At 40.9% G+C, this 22357-nt stretch overlaps 1 protein-coding gene across 2 annotated transcripts in view; it reads right to left on the bottom strand.

The window, feature by feature from the left end:
- CHL1 (cell adhesion molecule L1 like) overlaps window positions 1-22357 on the bottom strand; it is a 107328-nt gene that overhangs the window by 9872 nt on the left and 75099 nt on the right. For both annotated transcript variants that reach the window (XM_042880854.1, XM_042880855.1), the window contains exons 11-24: window positions 17718-17849; window positions 17260-17397; window positions 16536-16647; window positions 15715-15881; window positions 14629-14794; window positions 13356-13480; window positions 10719-10820; window positions 10316-10513; window positions 9280-9350; window positions 6946-7168; window positions 5195-5310; window positions 4827-5031; window positions 4505-4627; window positions 3549-3728 (exon numbers count right to left, since the gene is read on the bottom strand). In XM_042880854.1, the coding sequence (XP_042736788.1) occupies window positions 3549-3728; window positions 4505-4627; window positions 4827-5031; window positions 5195-5310; window positions 6946-7168; window positions 9280-9350; window positions 10316-10513; window positions 10719-10820; window positions 13356-13480; window positions 14629-14794; window positions 15715-15881; window positions 16536-16647; window positions 17260-17397; window positions 17718-17849 (2058 nt within the window). The remainder of the gene's footprint in view (window positions 1-3548; window positions 3729-4504; window positions 4628-4826; window positions 5032-5194; window positions 5311-6945; window positions 7169-9279; window positions 9351-10315; window positions 10514-10718; window positions 10821-13355; window positions 13481-14628; window positions 14795-15714; window positions 15882-16535; window positions 16648-17259; window positions 17398-17717; window positions 17850-22357) is intronic.

The raw sequence follows: 22357 nt of genomic DNA, 5'->3' as shown, positions 1-22357 counted from the left end.
CGTAACATGCCAAGCAGAGACAGTCATCACATGTTCCAGTCTGCCAACAACATAGGTCTCCTTGGGGTCACTGAATTCCTAGGAAGCAAAATCCTCAACCTGGAGCTCAACAGTATACCACAGCAGTGGTTCAGGGGCATTTGGTTACACTTGTCCACATACCCTACCTATTCGTTTCCACTTTTTGAATGCTCAGCTATTTACAGAAGCAGAGAGGGGGAATACAGCCCCTCCAATGTCAGGATGGGATGTGCCAAAACGGTACCCAGCACTCACTGAACCCAGAGACAGGGCTTTACCATTGGCTCCCCAGGCTGTTCAACATCCCTTGTTCCACAACTCTAAACAATATTTTTTTTTTGGGGGGGGGGGGGGGGATCTGTAAAACTTAGAATGGGCGTCCAGTGATAGGTGATTATGAGGTTTCTTTCCACATGATGTCTTTCTGGTCTGTGTTTGACAATCAAATTGGCACCTAGAGAGGAGAAAGAATTGCTAACTGGGACAAGCATGGTGCTTGAATAGAAAAAGCAGTGTAGCGTCCTGAAAAATAAAAGCAAAGATATTCAGATAAGGAAAAGCTCAATGTACAGAAAGGTCAGCAAGCTGCAGAAATTAGCTACAGAAAATTGAAAGCAGTTGGGTTAGGTTTTTAATCTACAACATGGGAGAAGAAGCATTAGTAATAAAGGCATATCACCAGCACTTCTCTTCCTCCCCTGCTATTTATCAGCCATACCAGGGGACTCTCATGAACATTAAACACTGAACTGCAATTTTACAATATTCCTACTGGGCTTAGAGATTTATGAGAACAACAGAACACACTTTTTTTTTTATATATATATAGAAGCTTATGGCATAAAGGGAAAAACAATATAAACTGCCCCCAAAGACTTACAAGAAAACTAGTTCTCCAAAAGTTAGCACATCTGTTATAAAGCATACTTATATAAAAAAAAGCTGCCAGTCTAACAGCTAAATACTAACTGTGGGCAACATCCTAATTTATTAGTGTACCTTTCTAAATACATCTGCTGCAATAAATGGAAATTTGAACTTAGTTTTCCCCAACTGCCTGGCTATGAAAACTGTATAAATATGCATCAAATGTATTCTTCATCTTATGTGCTTTTTTAGTGCAGGAAGTAATTCATGCTAAATTGGGAATATTTAAAGCTATAGAGATTAGCAAACCTGCTGTGTGTAAAGATTATTGAGGGTTTATAGGTGAGGCTACTAAGTTTGCAATCAGTGGTTTGTAGGAGAAATCTGAGCTCAGACAAGAAGAGATGTGGTGGCTTGTTTCATCTCTTGCTGCTGCTTCTTTGTGTTGGCTGCACTGGGAAAGGCTGCTAGGAGAGGAAAAGCAAAGCACAACGCATAGCTGAGACAGTTAACTGCAAATTTGCTTAGAGTAGCTGAAGGCTGATATGTTTAGCGCATTATATTTAATAGGCCTATTTTTCCAGCTCAAAGTGACAGGGTTTTGAAACAATTCTATATCACATCCTTCACCCTATGCTACTAGTCTGCTGGCTGCAGAAGAGGCAGAGGATGAGGCAGAGACATAAACGACAAAATAGGAAACTTGTCACCGAGTTCATCAAATTCTCTCCATTATGAGCAAACAGGGTAGACTTTCTGCTAGGATTTGGGACTCTGCTGCTAAAAATGTAGTAGTTACATGTGGCTAAAAGTTGTGTTTTTCCTCTTCCATTTTGCCTGTGGCAAAAGAACTAAAACCATATTTTTCTTTCAAATGACTGCTTTCCTCATCTTATGATGTGTCCTGAAGGTTAGCACCCTCCAACCAAGGTTTTCAAAAAGGCTGTGGGTGTTTGGTGCCAACTGCCATTGATGTGTGATGAAACTGGTGAACTTTCATCTTCTCTGAAAAAAATAATAATACTCCAGCTGTGCAGCATCCACTGCATGGAGTTTTCATTTAACTGAGTTCTTGGACACACAGCAATCATTGTCAACATGTAATATGTATGTGGTAATCCTCCAAAAACACTGTCAGCCCTAAGATAAAAAGGAGCTTTGTGTCAAACATGGACTGCTGCATTGCCTCCGAGCCCTTGCAACACATGGACTGTCATATTACTTTTTTTTTTTTTTTCCACTTATGTAAAAACATTTGGTTTAAACTTCTGAGGGTTAACAATTGTTGGCAAACCGACATTTTCAAGGGGAAAATTAATTAGTTTGTAGGTCATTTAGGAAATACTGCCTGAAAGTGAAGAATGAGAGATAAAATGTTTTCTAAAGACAGCATACCTTCTTCTGTGAAATGAATCCAAGATAAATCCACAAAAATTAAACTTATTTATTTTTCAGTACAACGCAAATATCCCTTTGCTCAGGTTCTTCACAATTGCCCTCGGTATTTTATCTAACATAGATAACGACCTCTGGGTGTACAGCAGCATTTCAAATCTGAATAATTCTGAATACATTTGATATATTTCTTAGGAAATTGGTCTTTTAGTTTGGGGACTTTGCATTAGCTGCCAATGGCAGTAGTGTTCAGTCATGCAACAAGGATGCTATAAACGAAAGCTTTTCTATAGCCTAATTCTGTCTCACTAATTCCAGTGGGTCTTGGCTTAATCCCAGAGACTAATATTAAAGTGTGCTTCCCCTTAGTTAAATACCTATAGGGAAATAGCATCTTCTGCAGCACGGAGGTTTCTGCCCCTGCTGCCAGACATATGCAAGCTGCAGGCATTGCTCCCTAGGGAACAAAGAAAGAGAGATGGGAAATTATCTTCTTTCCCTATCATAACCACTGATAGACTTCTTGGTAAAGTGCTGCTAATTCAAGGAAACATGCAATTCCTGACACAAAGAAGTGAATCAGGATGATTCATTCACAGAACAAGATGCAGGAGTTGTAAATGGAGAGCAGGATGTACTCTTTTATCTGCACAGGAAATTAGTTATTTAATTGGGATGAAGCTTGTCTCTCAAATTTTGGACTTTGCCAACAGGGATATCTGCAGGTAAATGAAAGCAACAGAAGTGTTGTAGTTGCAGTATATCAATAATAAAACGTGATTGATTCCATTGCTTCTGCCTTAACCCTTCCGCTTTCCTGGCAGAATGCACTGTGCCATTCTGCAACACCCCAGCACGGGTTGCACTGCAGCAGCAGAAGCTATTCAGTCTTAAAATGAATAATGAGAGATTTATCTTCACAAGACAGCAGAGTCTGTTTCTGTAATAATGCTGAGGACAGATTATTTACATCTTCAGTTTTCTGTTCACAACGAAATGCAAGGTGCTGGTTCTCATACAGCTCAAGGGGCTGGTGGTGGGGACACAAGCACAGCACTGCACAGCAAAATGGAACAGATAAGCTCTGCTTTTCTGAATAGCTGCATGGCTACATTAAGGAGTTTACTGACTGAAAAGAAATGAAAGAAAAATATATTTATTTCCTCTAATTACAAAGGAAATGTCAATTCTCAAATATTCCCAATAGATTTTCCCATTATTGCTAAAACTTCTCCACAAAAAAAGCATACTGCCCAATAACTTACTCCCTTGAGCCACTGTCAGCCCTTCTTCTGTCACTGGCTTCCCACAGCCTTTGGCTGTGCAGGCCTTGACGTAGAACTTGTACTTGGTGCTGGGGCTGAGGTCGGTGAGCCTCCAGCTCAGCGTGGTGTGGTTGGCCACGCTGATGTCCATCAGAGGCCCAATCTCGTGCGTTTCGTTTACTGAAAGAGAGCAAAAAGCAGAGTGAGTTTGCAAAAGTAGCCTCATTATTAGCAAAGAGCAGTGAAAAGTGAATCACAGAATGGCCTGGGTTGAAAAGGACCACAATAATCTTCTAGTTTCAACCCCCTGCTATGTGCAGGGTCACCAACCACCAGAGCAGGCTGCCCAGAGCCACATCCAGCCTGGCCTTGAATGCCTCCAGGGATGGGGCATCCACAACCTTCTTGGGCAAAGGTACCATTCAGTCTAATCCTGTTCCACCCTCAAAGAACTCTCAAACCTGATGGCACATTGGGCAGCCAACGCCACTCCCTGCCTGCGGTTATCTGCTCAAGGTCTGCATCCCTGTTACACAGTGCTTCACAGGCATGTTTTGCACTGAATAAGTTTCAATTCAGTAAAAGGCACCTCAAATTTAATAACCTTCTTAATCGTCACATGAGGTATAATTTGTGATTATGAAATAACTGAATTAGCCTGTATGACATGGAACAGAGCAAGGCAGCAGTTAAGAGCTTATTCAATCAGAAACCTACATTAAAAAGTTTTTTGCTCTGGAAAATGACTTTGCCCTGCCCTCTAGCAGGCCTGTGTGCAGATTGCAGCTCAAAACACACTGCTCTGCTGTATGGCTGTTACTCAGAAATACAGCCTCTCTCATCAGTCTCTATCTTAAAGGACACTGCACATACAAAACTATTAAAAAAAAAACAAACAGAACACCACACCAGTAACAGTGCATGAGTTTAAAAATCGAAGAAAAACAAGGACGTACTTATCTGGTATTGCAAAATGTAGCCAGTAATGTGGCCATTGGCTCTCTTGGGAAGTCCCCACGACAGGGTGACAGAGTCCTTGTCAAAGTTCAGGATCTTCAGAAAACGGGGCTGTTCAGGGACTGAAGAAACAAGGATTAGCTTACACAGAACACTGCTTCTACATGTGTTTGTTTACTGAGAACAAAGATTAGCTCAATACCTACAGTTCCCCACCTGTGGTTCTATGAATACTGGAGATTTTACAACCAATGTATGAAATCCAGTTGCCTGTTAAGTGAACAATTTCAGTTTATTCCTCACCATCCCACTTTTTCTTACCTCCTTCCGGAGTTTCAAACACCACAGGAGCACTTTCTGGTCCATCACCCCTGGAGTTGTATGCCAGCACAGTCAAGCGGAACTCGCTGAAGGGATCCAGGCCAGGGATCATCCCGTAGTTTCTGTCTCCTACAAACGTCAGGAAGTGTTTCTCCGGATGATGCCTTTTTCCATCCAGCATGCTTTTTGTTTTCCACCAACTGACCTGCATTGAGATTGGCATTTCTATAACAAATTACCTTTGTTGGGGCTGAACACCATATTGATTTCTCTCATCGTCCCAGAAATGACAGACTGCGATCTATCATTGACAGAGGATTTATTTAATAGCTTGTTAAACTGCATGCAATTAAAGAAAAATTCATAACCTTATAGCCTCTTAAATGTCCACGAACTCTGTCCCTTGGTATTCCAAACCAGAAGACTTTGACCAGCGTGCTGTTGACAATATCCACCGAGACGCCGGAAGGAGCGGCATCTGGAACTACAAAAATAGGAGTGCTGCATATTAAAGACACTTAGGAGCTCAATTTCACAGTGTTTATACGCTACAGGGTTTGGTTTTTCAGCTCAAGCTGTGCCAGCTCTTCCCACAGGCAAGAAAAAAGCCATTCCACCTGCATCCAGTGGGTGATACGGGCCAATAAACATTATTTTGTGGTATCAGAGCTTTCTGCTGAGGGCTGGAATACAGGGGCACTGGGACATATGAATTTCTATTTATGATTTCCTGTTTTGAGTAATGCTTACAGCGGTGAGAAGAATAAAAAAATGATTAACACAGCACTCAAGAAGGCAATCACAACAGTTTTGTTTTGTGCCTTTTCTTTTACAATCAGTTTCATTTTACAGCTAAACTCATTAAACAGTGGGATTTTAATCACTGCACATCACAGACAGCTATTATAGAGCAAGAAAAAAGTATTTTTTATTTTAAAAAGTCTTGATCTACTGACAACTGAATAGCAAGGAAGATTTTCCAGTGGTAGAAGCAGATGTAAAATTAGACCTACCTCAGACACACAGTGCAAACAAACACGCCATGCTGTCTCTTTATTCTCACTGTCTTGCATAGAGGGCAGACGAATGTATCACCAGAGGTTCCCAATGCCCACACCTCTGACTCAGGCTCTGAAGCCTGTTGTTGGTGAAACACTGAGCAGGTGTTAAGTGTCTGAATATGCTGACTGCTTGACATCACCTGCAATGAATTCTGGTACACTGTAATGGCTACTGCAGGAGCTGCAGCAAGTGCAGAGGTGGCTGTAGCATCATGTCCTGACACAGCAGTGGCAGGATAAAGTCAGGTCATGGCTGGATGTTTCAGTAAGCAGCACAACACATGCTGGTCTCAGTTGGTTAAGCCACTGTAGACCTTCCAAAGGCCAGTCAAGCTGTTAGTTTAATTCATTTTGGGGAAAACAGCTGCAAGATTTCAGATTGTGCATGGGATGATAACTGTCTGACTTTAATAAGATTAATTGGCAGATCTGAAATGCAGAGTGCTCACAAACACCATTGACCCTCCTTTGCCAACTGTTCCCAGCCCCTGCTGCTAAGCGTTTGCAAATGTAATAAACATTTGTATTTGGGATCAGGGAAGCTTGGAGCCACACACTGGCTGGCCACAAGGCTGCTAACTCCCTCGATGATTTAAATCCTTAAATCCCACAAAAAATATATTCTTTTTTAGGTAGTGGTGCTGCTTAACTATGTTGATTTCTTAAGTAAGGCTGGCATTTCATTACTGCAGCTGGATACAGTTCCAGTCCTCCAAATCCCTTCTCTTGTCATGTAGTAAACACCAGAGGGGAAAGGCTGCTTTCAGAGATGTTGGGAACTGATGGCCACAGCAGTGCCATTATCCACTGTCCTATACGTCATATCAGTTGTCACAGCCTGGTGACATTGGCATTATCTGTGCCATCAGGGAACCAAGGAAAGCTGCTGGGCAGAAACCCAGGCTGGAGAGGAGGAGCTGGCCATAGGGACACAGGGGACAAAGGGCAAAATTGGGATTACAAGTGGAAATGTGGCATCATTTAGAAATTAATTTACAATGTCCAAGAGCTGAATGCTTGTACTTAGTTCTCAGACAATAAAAGTTCCCATTACTCACTGTCCTCTCCCGAATATCCAGTGGTAATATTTGGTTCAGGCCCAGCTCCTAAATTATTTATTGCTTGGACCTTGATCTCGTAGGGCACGAAAGTGGGGGTGTTCCTCAGGGTCAGGGAGTGCTTCTTCACTGTTTCTTCATTCCATTCAGTCTCAACACCCCGCTGCCTCCAGCTGACTTTGTACTCCAGCCCCGGCCCATTTCGCTCCATGGACTTCAGTGGCTGTGGAAGAAGGGGAGAAATTAAAGGAGGGCCACAAGTTGGTATTACATATTTATTTATTTATTGCTTCATTTTGCTGGGAAGTAAAACTGCATGTCTTCTCACACAACTAAAATGCATATTGTGGCATAAGGCTGTTTGTGCCTTTCAGTACAGCTAAGATGCATTTTATCTTGGAATTTTATGTAGCACAGCAATTCGGGTCATTAAAATTTAGATTTGTTCTAAATATGCACAAAATGCCTGAAACTGAGCCTGGACATTTAATGGGCCACTGCTGCGCTACTGGTTTTTACTGATCAAATGAAGAATTCATCACAGCATGGTTCTCATCTAATTAACATGAATTTGTAAAATATTAGAAGACACACAGCAAAGGCCTGTCGTGACACATTCTCCAATTGAGTTCCTTTCTCTGAAAAGGTATCTCTGTCATTAATAATGTTAATTTGTCACGTGTGCTGCCCTAAAATGATGGGGTTTGGGGAATACTACACACTACCACACAGCCTACTTTCAGTAATATTTGAATTATACATTATACATATCAAATACATAACATCTGCTGTTTAGCCAAGCCACACATAGAGCCCAGATCAGCATGCATTGGTTGGAGAAACTTTCTAACAGGCAGTGCTGGGTGAAGCACCTCCTCAGCCAAGATCCCAGGGCATGGGATTTGCAAGAGAACCTGGAAAAATAAAATTTTCTACTCAAAAATAACTTCTCATTTGGACTTAAAATTCAGCACTGCTTGACTCTTATTTTGATCTCCCTTAATGCTGCAAATCCTTGGCAGAAAAGCTAGTCACTAATGCTCATCTGGTCTCCTAATCCAAAGTAGGCAGATTAACATCATTTTGCAGCTTTTGTCTGCCAGAAATAGGTTTGGTCTGGTTTTGTTGCTTTTTTCTTTTCTAGCATATTCAGTGCCTAGCATTTCTTCTGAAAAGCATGCAGGACACACACAAATAAATGAATATCCTGCTTAGGACGTTCAAATGATTCAACAAGATTTAACAAAGCCTGTCCATCCCATTCTCTCTCTTTAGTCTCAATTTTCACTTTTACTTTTGCCCTGTCTGAGCTGGGAATTATTGGCTGCCTGGCAAGGAGGGTGGCCAAGCCTTCTGCCCATTGCTGTTCCCAGCATTGCCCACCCAGTGTTGAGCACCACCTCTCTGCATTGCTTCCAAGAAGCAGACTCGTCTTCCCTGACCCTGGACCATGTCATCCAGCAAAAAACCACATCCAGATCCAAGTCAACAGATCTAGAGGGCCACCTCCGCTTTGGCATCATTATAGCCTGGTGGGGATTCACCCTGGGGAAATGTTTATTGTTTCTTTGCTGCGAGCAGCAGATTGATGAGTAAATCTTGTGTAAATTGAGTTTAATTCAAGCTGCAAAAAATACGCTTCCTTCTACAATTGTTGAAAGTTGTGTTAAATGGAGAAATATATATCTCTCTAAATGGTTGGCACAGAAGCAGTAAGCTTCAAAGCCAGAGAAATTGAAGACTGGAATCCATCCTGAACACTTTGACACAATTCTTTTGACACATGCTTAGGAGCTATATCTGCACTCCTTTAGCTCGGTGGTGCAGAAATTCCAGCTCACGTTCTCTTGGCCAACTGAACAGTCATTTTCAAACCTGCAGGCTCAAAGAACAGAAGCTCTATGCAACTGATCCTCTCTCTCCCTGGCCCTTACTGCAAAAGTTGCCTCACATGCAGGATGCAGAGGAGCATACTCTGGGCAACTCTTCATGCCCATACAGGGCATTTCTATTTCCTTACAGCCTGCAAAGCTTAGATGTAAAAATTTGCCTTTTGAAACAAAAATGAAAGTAAGAGAGGAAAGCCAGAAGACATTTAAGACATCTATAACTTTATCTTCCACTTCATATCATTAATAATCTCACCTATGGAATTAGTTAATGCTTCCTAAAGGATGGAGAGATCAAGACAAGGGACTCATTATCTCTTTTTTTTTTTTTTTTTTTTTGTGTGTATTTATATTAAAACATGCTGATCAATTCCATGCTTGACTTGTTGCTTGAAAGGAGAACCTGTCCTTGATATTGTAGCACTGACAGACACATTTGCATTACCTCCCATTTCATCACCATTTCATTTGGTTCAGAAGCTTCAACTCGGATGTTTTCTGGGTTCTTGTCTGGAGCTGGAAACACAGTTAATAAAGCTAGTTTGCATATTCCTATTTTTATTTGCAGTTATTATTTAAATGCAAAAAACCCTTTTCTTATTTCAGCATTACTGAGAGTGAAAGACACCTAAACAAAGAGTGTTCACAAGATTAATTACTTGGATCAGCAAAACTGTTGAGAATGAAACACATTTTTAATGCAGTTTTGATTCTTAAGTGCCCGTGTTGTTTGGAGCCATCAGCTAACATGAAACTGTGACTTTTGGATTTCAAAGCACCAGATGTAGGGGGATTATCAGGCTGACATTTTCCTCCCTACAGGGATAGGAAACAGAAGGTGCATCATTAGTGGGGTGCACACAGCTGAAAAGCTGGAGGACCTGGAATTGAAGTGAAAGGAGGGGAAAAAAAAAAAAAGAAAGAAAAATGCTGGGAATGCAAATGCAAGGCTGAATAATTGGCCTCTAAAATGACTTTCAGGGACTCAACATTTTCTGTTACAATGAGAAATACACTGTGAATAGACATTTCTGACAAGCCTAGCGCTGCTGAAAGGCTCCCCATAAATCTTGAAAATCCTCTCCAGCATCCGTTTGTCTGTGAATGGCTGCAATGGGCCTTAAAGGTGCACAATCAGCAGAGCTCAGGAAAGTTTTCTGTTGTAGGTACCTTGGTAGCAAGCACACTGATAACCACAGCAGTACAAATTCCTCAGTTGGGCATCCTCAGGCTGATGGAGGCAGCTGCAGAGTGAATCCTCTCTTTGAGCAACTACTGCTTTGGCACGCAGGTTTGGCCAGAAAGCATTTGTGGCGTGCAGAGTGCTTTAGTTCATCATCTCCTACCATGCACATCGAGCAGAAAAAACAGCACAAGGGGCCCTGGCTTCTTTACACCTCTCAGAAGCACAGGAGGGTAATGCTATTCCCAGCAAAGCACTACAAATATTAACATTTAGAAAACTAGATGGCAGTGTTTACCAGCCGGAGGTGTTACATAGCGCAGCGATGGTTTACTGGGCTGGCTCCTTCCAACAGCATTCACAGACACGACACGGAACTGGTAATTGGTGTATGGGGCCAGGGACAGGAGGGTGGTGGTGGTGTTCCCTGGGGCTCGGGTCAGCTCCTGCCACCTCCCCGGCTCCCACCGGCTCTCTTCAAACTCTATAATCGACTCTGGAGAAGAGAGGAAAGAAAACAGAGGAAAAAGGACAGCGCCGAAATGAACTGCTTCTGAACAGAAGGATGGAAATGAACTTACAGCAAATTAACTGTCACAGTAAAACCAATTAAGTATAGCATTGAGCATAGTTTATTCTGACAGCTGTGATGTGCCATTATGTTAAATGACGTACAGTGATGCTACTGAAATCCTTCATACCATTAACAGGGCTGTTGTGGCTGGCCCCAGCTTTCCAAGACAGTCGAACACTTCGGTTTTGATGTTCTGAGAGCTGCAGGTCTTCTGGTGGGTCAGGAACATCTGAGACACAGAAAGACTGTCAGGAGCAAGCCAATTACTTCTGTTTATTTTGGTGTTTTGGAAAGGACTGAAACAGAAAGCTCTGGTGAAGACAGTGGTATAAGGCCTCCTGATTTCAAAGTGGACAAGATTAGAAAAGCAGGAATTGCTTTGAAAGACCCTGCTTTGTAACAGAAAAACACACTGAATCATCTGGCCCTGCTTTCTCTCCCATAATGCAACATCCCTCTTTAAGTGCATTCCCACCTACTCTCATTACTGCGCTAGGAGCAACATTTTTCTTTTCAAATCATCTTTAAGATCTATTGAATCATTAATAGATATTGACACTGCTCAGCAGAAAGTTATGTCAGCATCACTTGGATTTACTCTCTGCAAACTATAGTGCTAGAATAGGCCTCGGCCATGACAGCTATTGAACCTTGTCTGCTAGAATGAAAGGATAACATTCATTATCCCAGCCACAGGGATCTATATTAAAAGGAAACAAGAAAATTCATTACCTGCCAGCTCAACTTGTGCTGTCCTGAGAATACGTTAAGAGTCAGCTGCGTATTTTGTGTGGTAACTGCACTGCACCTCCTGGGGACAAGAGTGGGACTACCCAAGCCCTGAGCACAAGGCTGCCCCTACGGTGCTCTGCACACATTGAAGCTCGCTTTTCATATACATGGTTGACGATTTGCAGTCTGATTATATTGGATTAGTTTGGAAATTGGATTGCATAAGGTCTTATGCAAAAAACAATTTCTGACAGCAGGAGGCTGATGGTAACCTCTCATTCCTTCACAATCACACACACACACTGCAGTCCTGAACACAAAGCTGCATTCACCACAGTCTCAGAGCCGATGCAGGAAATGCTTCCTGGTCATGAGGCTACTTTCAAAATTTAAGAACTCTGTGGACCAAGGAAATGAGATTGCAGAGTTCTTGATGTGTGTCTGACCTCCTTCTGCCCCAGTGTTCCAACTACATTTTTGGCTGACAGTGTCATTTCTTACAGCAAAAACAACTGGCTCAATACACAATGCTGTCCCTGTCACTGTGAAAGCAAGGAACAGGGAATGGACGGAATTTTTCAGATAACGATCCTGAGTGCATCTCAAGGCACATCAAAAAGTGTTAAAGGTTATGATTTTTTGGTTTTTCTTTCTTTATATTTCCTTCCCATGTTTCCTTGAGAAAAATCAGGAAAGCCTAATTTGATCTACAAGTATTTTGCTGTTTTACACTTGGAGAGTTTATGGGGCTAAAATTCTGTATGTTAATTTGAAGACATTGATGGTGTGTCTTTGAGGTGCCCAACCTGCTGTCTGTTCATCAATAATAAAACAAATACCTAGAAGAATTCTAACTAAGCATTTCTTTTGCCCATATTCTTACACATGCAGCTGTTCCACACTCAGTTCTTAAGTTTTATCTCACTAATCTTTCATTGCAAAAGAAGCCAGAACTTTTCATTTGGAATATAAACATTGTTCATCTAGCAAGACCTTTCTTATGTACAATAAACATAAAAAAGAGCAAAAGACTGCTCTTCCTCTACTGCAAATTACCTTTTTAAAAGTGAATACAGCATGCCATGAAATTTTCATAAGTAATTTAAGATACAGTTTACAAACATCTTGAATTATATGGTACTAAAGAACACAGTAACATAAATAACAAGCATAGCAACTTCTTAATTTACTATTTACTGAAAAATATAATTCACTTAATGTGTGGAAAAAAATCTTCAGTGTCAGATTGTGTTAGCTCTGTTGCAAGCACTGCCAAAATGAAAAAAATATGTTAAAATTAAAAAACCCCTTGAAATTATAATGACAAAAGTTCCCTGCAAAACAACATTCTAGCAGTTGACTCATGCCCTCAGGTAAGCATTAGAAGCTGATGGTGCAAAGGACTGTGCATTACTGCACAGGTTCATCCCCTTAATTCTGAGTGGTTCTTCAGGCCAGCAGGCACTGGTAAGGATGCTAACAAGGCCAAGTTGGAGGCTGTCTGGGTTGAGATCCTCCTCTGCTATGGATTTGCTGTTTCCCTCCAGCCAATAATTTACGCTCACAGAGATAATTAGTCCTTTTAGATGCATAACTGCTCTTCAAGAGAGTTGGACATTTAAACATCATCCTGATGCCTTCCTTCCTCACAACACAGTCCAAGTAATGACCAGCACAGAAGTCTCCAGTAAAGTGCTCCAAAGAACTGACCAATGACTTCAAAGCAGAAGCAGTGCCATATTTAATATGCTATTACACTTCCAGCCTGGATAAGTTCCTACAGCCCTGGGTGACTCCTGAACTGAGAACAACAGCTACTTAATCTTTGAGGTGATCAACTAAACAGAAAACAGATGTTTGCTTCAGCATTCCCATTCCTGCAAACATAAAAAGAGGGCATGTCCTTAACTGAGCTTAACAAGTGAGGGGCATGCTCCATCTAGGTCACTGAGGTAATTGAAATGGGCAAGAGAACCAAATAAACAGAAGTACTGCATCAAGCTGTAGGCATCCTAGGAAAATATCTGCTTACCAAGAACAATTAACCGCGTTTTGGCAGTGACACTGTCAAGAGAAGTGCTAGCCACACATGTGTAAATGCCTTGATCCTCCGGCATCACATTTGATATGAACAGCGTGTCCATGTCCATAATTATCCTACAGGGAAAAGAAGGGCACATACAAATAGAAAAAGTACAGTCTGTAAGACAAGCATGTAACAGACTGACACAGCTGAAAAACTGTTCAGGAAAAGCTTAGCAAAGGAACATTTTGAATAACCTAATTGCACATAAGGTCTATTTATTTTAATGCAACTGTAGTTGTATTATCTACTGTGGCATAGACTGTTATTTGCACTTTCTAACAATTTAGACTCCATGGCCTGAAGGTGGCATGTCTTTCTCATTCTGAAAAGAAACACATTGATATGCATCAGATGAGCATTGGGAATGTAGGGTTTTGACACATCACTAACAAGGGAAACCAATGATCTTAATGTATAAACTTTTAATAGGGCTGAGTAAAACTGAATGTTCCCAGCCCACTGGTTGTCATGCCCTGTGCACCAGGGCAGCTGGTACTGATCCAGGCCCCTGGGTTCACTGGGTTGAAAACTGATTGGGCTTTTCCCTGGCTCTACCACCCCACCCTCCCAGGCCTTGACAGGACCCTCCTCCACCTCTCCTGTACTGCAGTGGTTAGAACATCATCCCTTTGCTATGTCTAATTAATAAAGATATCTGAGAGCCCAACGTGGGGCCCTTCATACAGACTAAAGGCTGATCTCCATCCCATTACAGTCAATGGACATAAAAAAGTAGACAAATTCAGCCTGCACTTGCACTCCCCTACTCACGTAGGAAAATCTCATTGATGTGACTATATACTGTCCCACAGACATGTTTTCTGTTCACTTTGTTTCGGCCAGCTATAAAACATGGGAAAATAGTAGTTTAACTGAAGTGGAGAGACAGAGCTCCAATTGACCCCAAGAGGGTTAGAGTTTTATTTTTGGGTTAAACCAATACTTAATGGCATTGTGCCATGATAGTGAGACAGGGTAATTCTGTCAGGTATAATTCTCAAAACAAAATATTTTGCCAGTCATGGCAATGCACGGATATAAATGTGTATTTACATGTATATAAAAATGCAGATCTATTCACATGTCAAGTGAAGAATTCTCACAGACAGAAATTTGCATTTCAAGCTACTAAGTTTCATGTTTATTAATACTATTGCTCCAGCACCATACAGCATTATTTCAGCTGAGCTCAAGAAAACTCTTGTTCTTTTCTGCTTACCTGCTGTCTTGTATGCTGCTGACTGACAGCTCATATCCATCTTTCCTCCAGGATAATTTGAAGCTGTTTTTCAAGTGTGAATCATACTCAGACTGACATTTCAATAAAATTGAATGTGATTTCAACACTTGGGGGTTCTTTGGAGTAATGACAATTTTTGTAGCATCTGGTTGATCACAGAAAACACTTCGATTAGGAAAGAGAGATTATTACATCCAATTTTCACCTAGCACCTCATATATAGGAATCAACTTCAGGAGCAATGATCATGTCTTTATCTATCTATCTATATACAAACACTTCAAGCAGAGGAAGCTGGTTTTGAAATGGAGATATGACAGGATATAATTTTCTATCTTGAAAAATTCTTTTTTAGCTTAGTCCAAACCACAGTGTTCTAAAAAAAAAAAACAAACATACACACTCAAAAAAAAAAAAAAAAAAAAAAAAAGCTGGAATATGACTTTTATGTCCAATTGCCATTGAAATAGCAATAGCTTTGGCAGTGAACCAAGAAAAATTACAAGCTTATTAAAGTCAAGTGAGAAAAAATACTGCAATCAAGTTTGTTCTTTTAATTGCCTCTAATCTGAATGCAGAAACAGATGAGTAAGTAGGAAGAAAGCACTTCTTTTTACAGTGAAATATTGCTTTGTGAGAATTTCATTGTACAATTTCATGTTTATTAAAACTGTAAAACTTACAAAGCAAAGAGACTGGCCTGAAGTAGAACACAAAAAGACTTTCTTCTTTCTTGACTGACTTACAGCAAATGTGAATCTCAGAGTGCATTTGAGGACTTTGCTAACTGAGCATTTAAATTCTTTCTATTGGCAAGGCCTAATTCCTAAATAACTTTGTATACAACTCACCATCCTGAATCTGTGTCCTCAACAGAAAATATCCATCCTCATCATGACCCCTAGGGAACATGCCCAACCAACCAATGAAGTACTTTAAAACAGAACTGGAGCTGCACATACGTATCTGAACCTTACAGTCAAAGCCCCCTCACTCATCGTACTGCAATGCACATGATGTTCATTGTAGACAATCATTAAGCTTGGAAGATAAATGAGGTATTACCTCTTATATCCAGATTTGCTGTGATTGCTCTTTTTCCAACAGAATTTGCAACCCAGCAAGCGTATGATCCCGCATCTTCCTTCTTTGTTTCTTTGATTTCTAGGGTGCCATTTTTATTTAATTCATAGCGTAGCGCTGAGAGTGGCTCTATGCTGTCATCCTTAGTCCTAAAGAGAATAACAACAGTTATGGCTCATTTCAGTGATTGCAGGAACCACTATTTCATGGCTAGGGGACAGGTGAGTTTAGAGTCAGCATGTCAGTCTACTCACACTCAGGCAAATCATAAAGGGACATAAGCTTCCTGCAAATGTACAACATACTGACAGTCTCTAGCAAGACCTTTAAACTACTCTAACCGAGCCTCTAATCCATAACTGTCATATGTAATTTTATTGCAACTGTCAACTGCTATGTCAATCCAGTGATTTCCAACCAAATGGAACCACTTTCGGGTAGATGTACTCTTTAAATTATTGCCTTACCAACTCAGCAACGTGTCCAAACTTCAAAAGGTGCCAACATTAAACTAAGGCTGGTGATTTGGCTACAGACAGCTTGGTTCTGTTTAATAAATATCCCAGCAGCTCTTACACAAGCATCAAGGACTTTTATCAACCTTTCATTTATTTAAAAATTAATTAAAAATATACATGTATCAGGGATCTTGAAAGAGAGCGCACTTAGACAAAGCACACAGATATTAAACACAGTCTTGCTATAAATTGCTAATTTGTCTTCTCAAAACCTGCTAATTTTTCAGTGTTTGGGAAGCCTAGATAAACTTATTTCACGTGAAAAAGTCATTCCCAATAGCTTACCATCTAACATCTGCTGCAGGTGAGGCAAAAATTTCACAGTGCAGGAAGGCACTGTAACCAACAACTGCAGCATAGTTTTCACCATCTGAAGTCAGGATTAAGGGAGCAATATCTGCAGAACAAGATGCAAAACAAACAGCACTGCAATTCAGAACTGGGCTATAAATATGGGCCCTGTATCATACCCTTTTCCCACCATAGAGAGGTCAACTGAGCGCTCATAAGCCTCAGTGGTAACAGTGGTTGATTGCTGGACGTTTCAGATCACTAAATCTTGGCTTCAGGATAGAGAACACACTCAGTTCTGCTTCCCTGTGAGACCTATCTTATCAAATAACTTCCCATCACAATGTTTCTTCAAAAAACAGGCTAAGCATCACAACTGAAATTAAAGATTGACAATCCATAATACCTTTAATAATTCAAAAACACAACTGTGGCCACAATCCAGTCCCCAGTGGTCTTAATACATCTGAATTCTAAAGGTTTTGAGCCCAAAACAACCACCACGTTGTTAAAAATATTAACACTCTATCTAAGTATTGCTCATCAAAAGGCTTGTGGCGTGAGTTTGGACAACATATTTCTTAAAATCTGGCTCAATGCAGCAGAACAGTGACATGATTACAAACCCAAAGCTATTCCAAAGATCTAAGAGTTATCAAAATGGGACACCTCAGTTACATCTTTCCTGTAAACACAAAAGAGGTGGGAGACTACTCACTGAGGACATTCACGTTGGCACTAGCAAGGAGTGTACCATGCTTATTACTGGCCTCACAATGGTACACAGCAGTGTCCTGAAGCTGAAGGTTGGTAAGGCTGAGCTCCCCATCAGAGACTCGCCCTCTGAAGGTCCTACCTGCAAAGACCCAGACCATGTCAGAAGGTGGTGCTAATTAAGAAATATGAAAAAAAAGAACAGAAGTCAATGAGCATGAGTGTTACCCAACAGATGGGAGCAGCACTGGGTGAGGGACTCATGGGTACCGCCCCTACTTTATTCAAGACCACATTTAAATAGCTTAAATATTTAAAGTATTAATTAAATAAATCTGAAGTTACGCCTAAATAAACATCAGACAAGATGTCATTTGGTGCACTGGAGTTTGTGCATTCCCTGGGCGTGATACATGTGCATCTCACCCACTCCCAACAGGATGATGTTGGACCTTTACTTACTATCAATGGGCATTCCATTAAGTTTCCACTGAATGGTTGGCTCTGGGTTGCCAATGGCCTCACAAAGCAGCAAAAGATTCTCTCCTAAGCTGTAAACACCACCTCTGGGCTCCTTAATCCACCGAGGAGGCTCTGCAAGAGGGACATGGCATGTAGCAGGCGTCACAGTCAGAACAGTATAACTCTGTTATTACCGTGGTTCTCCAGGAGATGGCAAATGCTGTCAGCAGTTTCCACAGCTCCTGGCAGCCTATTGTGCAGCTGCAGTGTATTTCTTGCAAACTGACATTAGAAAAGGTAAAAATTAGCATTAACACATATCAATTTCTGTCCTTCGGCTCTGTAAAATGCAAACGTTGGGGAAAGTGTGAAAGCAATGGGCAGCGTCTACCCAAGTGGAAAACAAACAGTGAGGAGATGGGAGGTGAGAGGCTGGGAGGGAGGTAAACTTAATTGTGTCAGTATTTTCACAAGGATCCTCAGACAAGAGATTGCTGCCTTTGAAATGACATGAGACTATTTCAGCAAGTCAGAACACAATGCAAACAGCCATTCAGCTGAGAGACTCACTAGATATGAGCAAGGGGTTTGCATCAGCTCGCCCAGGAGGGCAAAGCGTGGCGATGTAGGAACAGTGTTGACCACCTCCATCTGCTCATTTCTGTGTGCTGGGTAGATGCACTGTGCTATTCATTCAACAGTCTAGTTTTCCATCGTGCATTCAGCTCAGGTGCTCACACATAGCATGTTAAAGCATGCTGAGGCATGGAATGGGAGGACCACCACTCTAAGGAGCAAGTTGCCCACAGGGTGGAGGTAGAGGAGCAGCAGTTGGCTGCTGCATTCCCTATGCCCTCTCTCCCCAGCACTGCCAGTTAAACCAGGACAGCTCTGTCTTTTGTAGAACCACCTCTGAACATCAGATATCCAGATCTCATTAGAAAAAGGAACAACCATAAGGGAGGGAAGGGAACTGAGAGAAAAATAAATGCATTAATCTGATGAAAGCTTTCTGCTACCCACAAACCAAACGCGCTGAGCCTGCCTACACTGCAGAGGATGGCCTTGATCCAAAATACAGCCTCACATTTGTCATTATCTCTCCCTGAGAAGCAGCAAAGTTCCAAGTTTTAATTCCAGACCTGATGCTACCTCTCTCCCGCTGGCCCTGAGCTGATCGCTGGACTCCTCCATCCCTCCTTCCCTATTAGAAAAAGATGAGCTAATGTGTGGGAAGCATGAGGATTCATTAGTTAATTCTCATAAAATGCTTTGAAGATTAACAGTGCTGCTGTCTGGTAATACATCTCCAGATGCTATCAGTGTGATATACTAAAACAGTGTCATTGCTCATATTCACACAGAGACATTAAAAAAATACCCCTGATCTACGCTAAACAGGACACAAGCTCTGCCATTTCCACTTCATAGCACCCATGAAGAGGTGCTGTTCAGCAACAGCTAAAAAACAAAGTAAAATTTAATACACCAAAGCTTACACAAAACTATAACATCTTTGCATTTCGTTCACAGTACAGATTTCTTCTTTCTGTAATGCTGGTTGCCCTCCTGCAGCACAGCACACACAAACACATTTGTTATGCTTCCTTATATTTGACTCCAGGGAAAAAAAAAAGCATACCACAGAACGTTTTGGTTTTGCCAATCTCCTTCTCTCTTCTCCTTACGTTTTCATCAGAAAAAAAAAAATAGTTCAAATGCATGGAGGTAAAAAGGAGGTAACGCTCCTGATGATTTTTTCCCCTTACTGTGTCCACCACAGAGTACTTGAGACAGGATGCTTCACTGTTTTGGAGGAGGTCAGACACCAGGCACAGCCTACATACAAAGCACACTTCCTATTTTCATCTGTCCATTCCCTTTTGAAAGTCAACTGCAGATATATTTCACTGCTGCTTTCCTTTCTCAGCACGGCAATTGCTGTGGTTGCCCCAAGGAAGTGATGCAACTGTGAAGTTTCAGTCAATGAGATTTTGTCAAGTATGAAATACAATTTCACAGAAAGGTTGAAGAACTTCTCTTCTTTGTGGCTGATGTGCTATACCACTTATAAGTACATAAAAGGTAATAATAACAAAATACACACTTACACTTTAACAACTGCAACAACCAGTGGTCGGACAATCAAATTGTTAATCTGCACAAGTAAAATAGCATGGCAAATGTTTCACTGCACAATATATCCTTGCAGGTAAGAGTTATAAATCTGGTCTATCTAATCAACAGATTTATACTTTTTATATGAATATAACGATAGGTCTGAAAATAGAAAGGATCTAAAATGGTAATCAAGCCCATTCTTGTGCAATACACCTACAACACATGGGGTGGTTTTTTTTCTTCTTTTTCTGCAAGGGCTGTGTTTCTGACCAGAGTTCAGATTGTGATCCAGTATATCTTCCAGACCAGTCTCAGCAGACATCTTCCATCCTGTGTTTAGGAAGCCAATTAGTGTTGCCTGATGAGAACTGCTTTGCACTTGTGCTTAGTGAAGCCCATCCTTTTTATTCCCGACCATTTTCCCAATTTGTCAAGATCACTTCAAATTCTCCTTGCATCTACCCAAGGTCTGGCAATCCATCCCACTCTAGGATTGTCATCTTCAGATTCATGTGCAGTTGTCACTTTGGGGTCTGCATCCCAGCTGAAACAGCTTCCCCGTGAAACAGGGAGAACTACAGCTTGAGTCTCATTAAACCAAGCAGCAATCTATCTGCTGGTTTCACCTACTGTATTTTTCTCTAGCTCAGTAATGAAAGTATTACAAGATATAGCTGCAAAGGCCCTTAGCTATTCTCTCATTACGATAATTAATCATTACATTGTAATGATTATTTCTATTAAAGACAGCCTTGAAGTCTCAGTCAAGATCAAGGCACCATTAGATCAGGCACTGTGATAGTGGCAAGAGTTTGAGGTTATATAGTCCCCCAAGCCTAACATATAAGCAATAATTGAATAAACAAACATTCTCAGTTAAAACAATATGAGAGCTTGTTTCCATTTTTTTAATAGTTTGTTCTCTCTAACAACAGGCTTTTTGTGCCTCTTCCAATGTTCTAGGCTACATCTTTCCTTGCAGAGAGATTAAAATATTCAAGTAGTCAACAAATTTGCTGGCTGAACATTTTCATATGATTGGTAATAGTTGCCTGAATCGTTGCCCTTGGAGTACTGTAGGATTAGAAAGTGGGCTGCACGAAAATATCATCACTTCAAACCGCTATTCAGAAATCTGATGTGTTGGTTTGAGAGCCTAAAATATCAGAAAGAAGAGCAGAGGAAGTGACATAGCGCAGGAATGATAGCGAAGTCTTGATTTATACACCAGCATCAGATTGAGCATAGTTGGCAGTTAATAACTGAGATAATTTTTCTTCCATATTTAATTTTCTTTTCCTTGCATACATCCCTTGAGAACTGCCTGTCAGGCACGAGGATGCCCTACGTCAGCAAAACCTCCCTGAAACCAACTGAAATTAATAATGCTCACTTCCCCCAACTCAAGATTTGCCCTTGAGTGTGCACATGCGAGTTGCAGCAAGAATGATGAACATGCCCATCTCTGATGAATGTTAATGACATTTTCTGTTTTGAAATTACAGGAAAAAATGCTATTTGTGCTCATGATACTCTGCATGTGAGGTCCTAATAGGCAGAATTTCTGTTAGTGACACCAGCTAATGTTAGTTATACAAATGAAAAATGAACTCAACAGGAATTGCAAAAGCGTTCTTTACATTGCAATGGTTAGAGTGTATTTCTTTCTTTCTTAAAATACTTGCTTGCTAATGAGTAGGAACCACAATTTGTCCAGAGGATTGCCTTCCTCTAGAGATGGGGAGAAAGAGGGTCAGTAATCTGGACTGCTTAATAAATTTTATTTCCCTGGTACTTCAGCTTTTGCAGCTCCTGCAGTTTTCTTTGAAGGATTCAATTTTTACAGGCAAGAAAATCATAGCCAGATTGTTAAAATATTCAGCTAGAGCAGTGATGCTCCAAACCATCTGTAATGATTTCTAGGAGTCAGCACTTCCCCTCCATAACAGCTGAACACTTGCCATGCTTTGGTATCCTCTGCCTCACTTCCAGGAAGGGAGAGAAGACTATGACACAAAAGGCTGTGCCAAGTGAAAGGGGAGAATTTATCATGTAAGGAGAGAATTCAATTTTGTAAACGAAGAGAGGAGTGGTACCATATGCATTTAACTTTGGTGTAAACTAAAAAAAGATAATTGAGCTAAATGATCTGGCCCAGTATAGACATTTTTACATTTTTAAGATCAAGTAGAATAATTACATTCTCTAGTCTGACTGTCAGATTAATACAAGACATTTTATCAATACCTCCGCTTGACTAACTTGCATCTTAATGTATTGGATCTATAATTTATGCATATATTTGTGCTTTTGCTTACTCCTTTGTAAAGCCTTCATGATTTAGGAAAAAATCACACATTAATTCTATTGAAAAACAAATGCTCCTTTCTGCAGTTTTCCCAGAACTAGAGGGCAGGTCCTGCTAGCAAAAGTTGATATCACTGGTTAAGTTTATGGTTTATTAAGCAGTGATATTAGAAAAATTTACTTCCCACTGATCACCTATCAGTGTTCAAAAT

Source organism: Lagopus leucura, unplaced genomic scaffold (genome assembly GCF_019238085.1).
Source record: "Lagopus leucura isolate 7727_CA_CO unplaced genomic scaffold, USGS_WTPT01 Super-Scaffold_100028, whole genome shotgun sequence".
Lineage (NCBI taxonomy): Eukaryota > Metazoa > Chordata > Aves > Galliformes > Phasianidae > Lagopus > Lagopus leucura.
The sequence above is the reverse complement of the archived record's forward strand: the minus strand, read 5'-3'. Positions and strand labels throughout refer to the sequence as shown.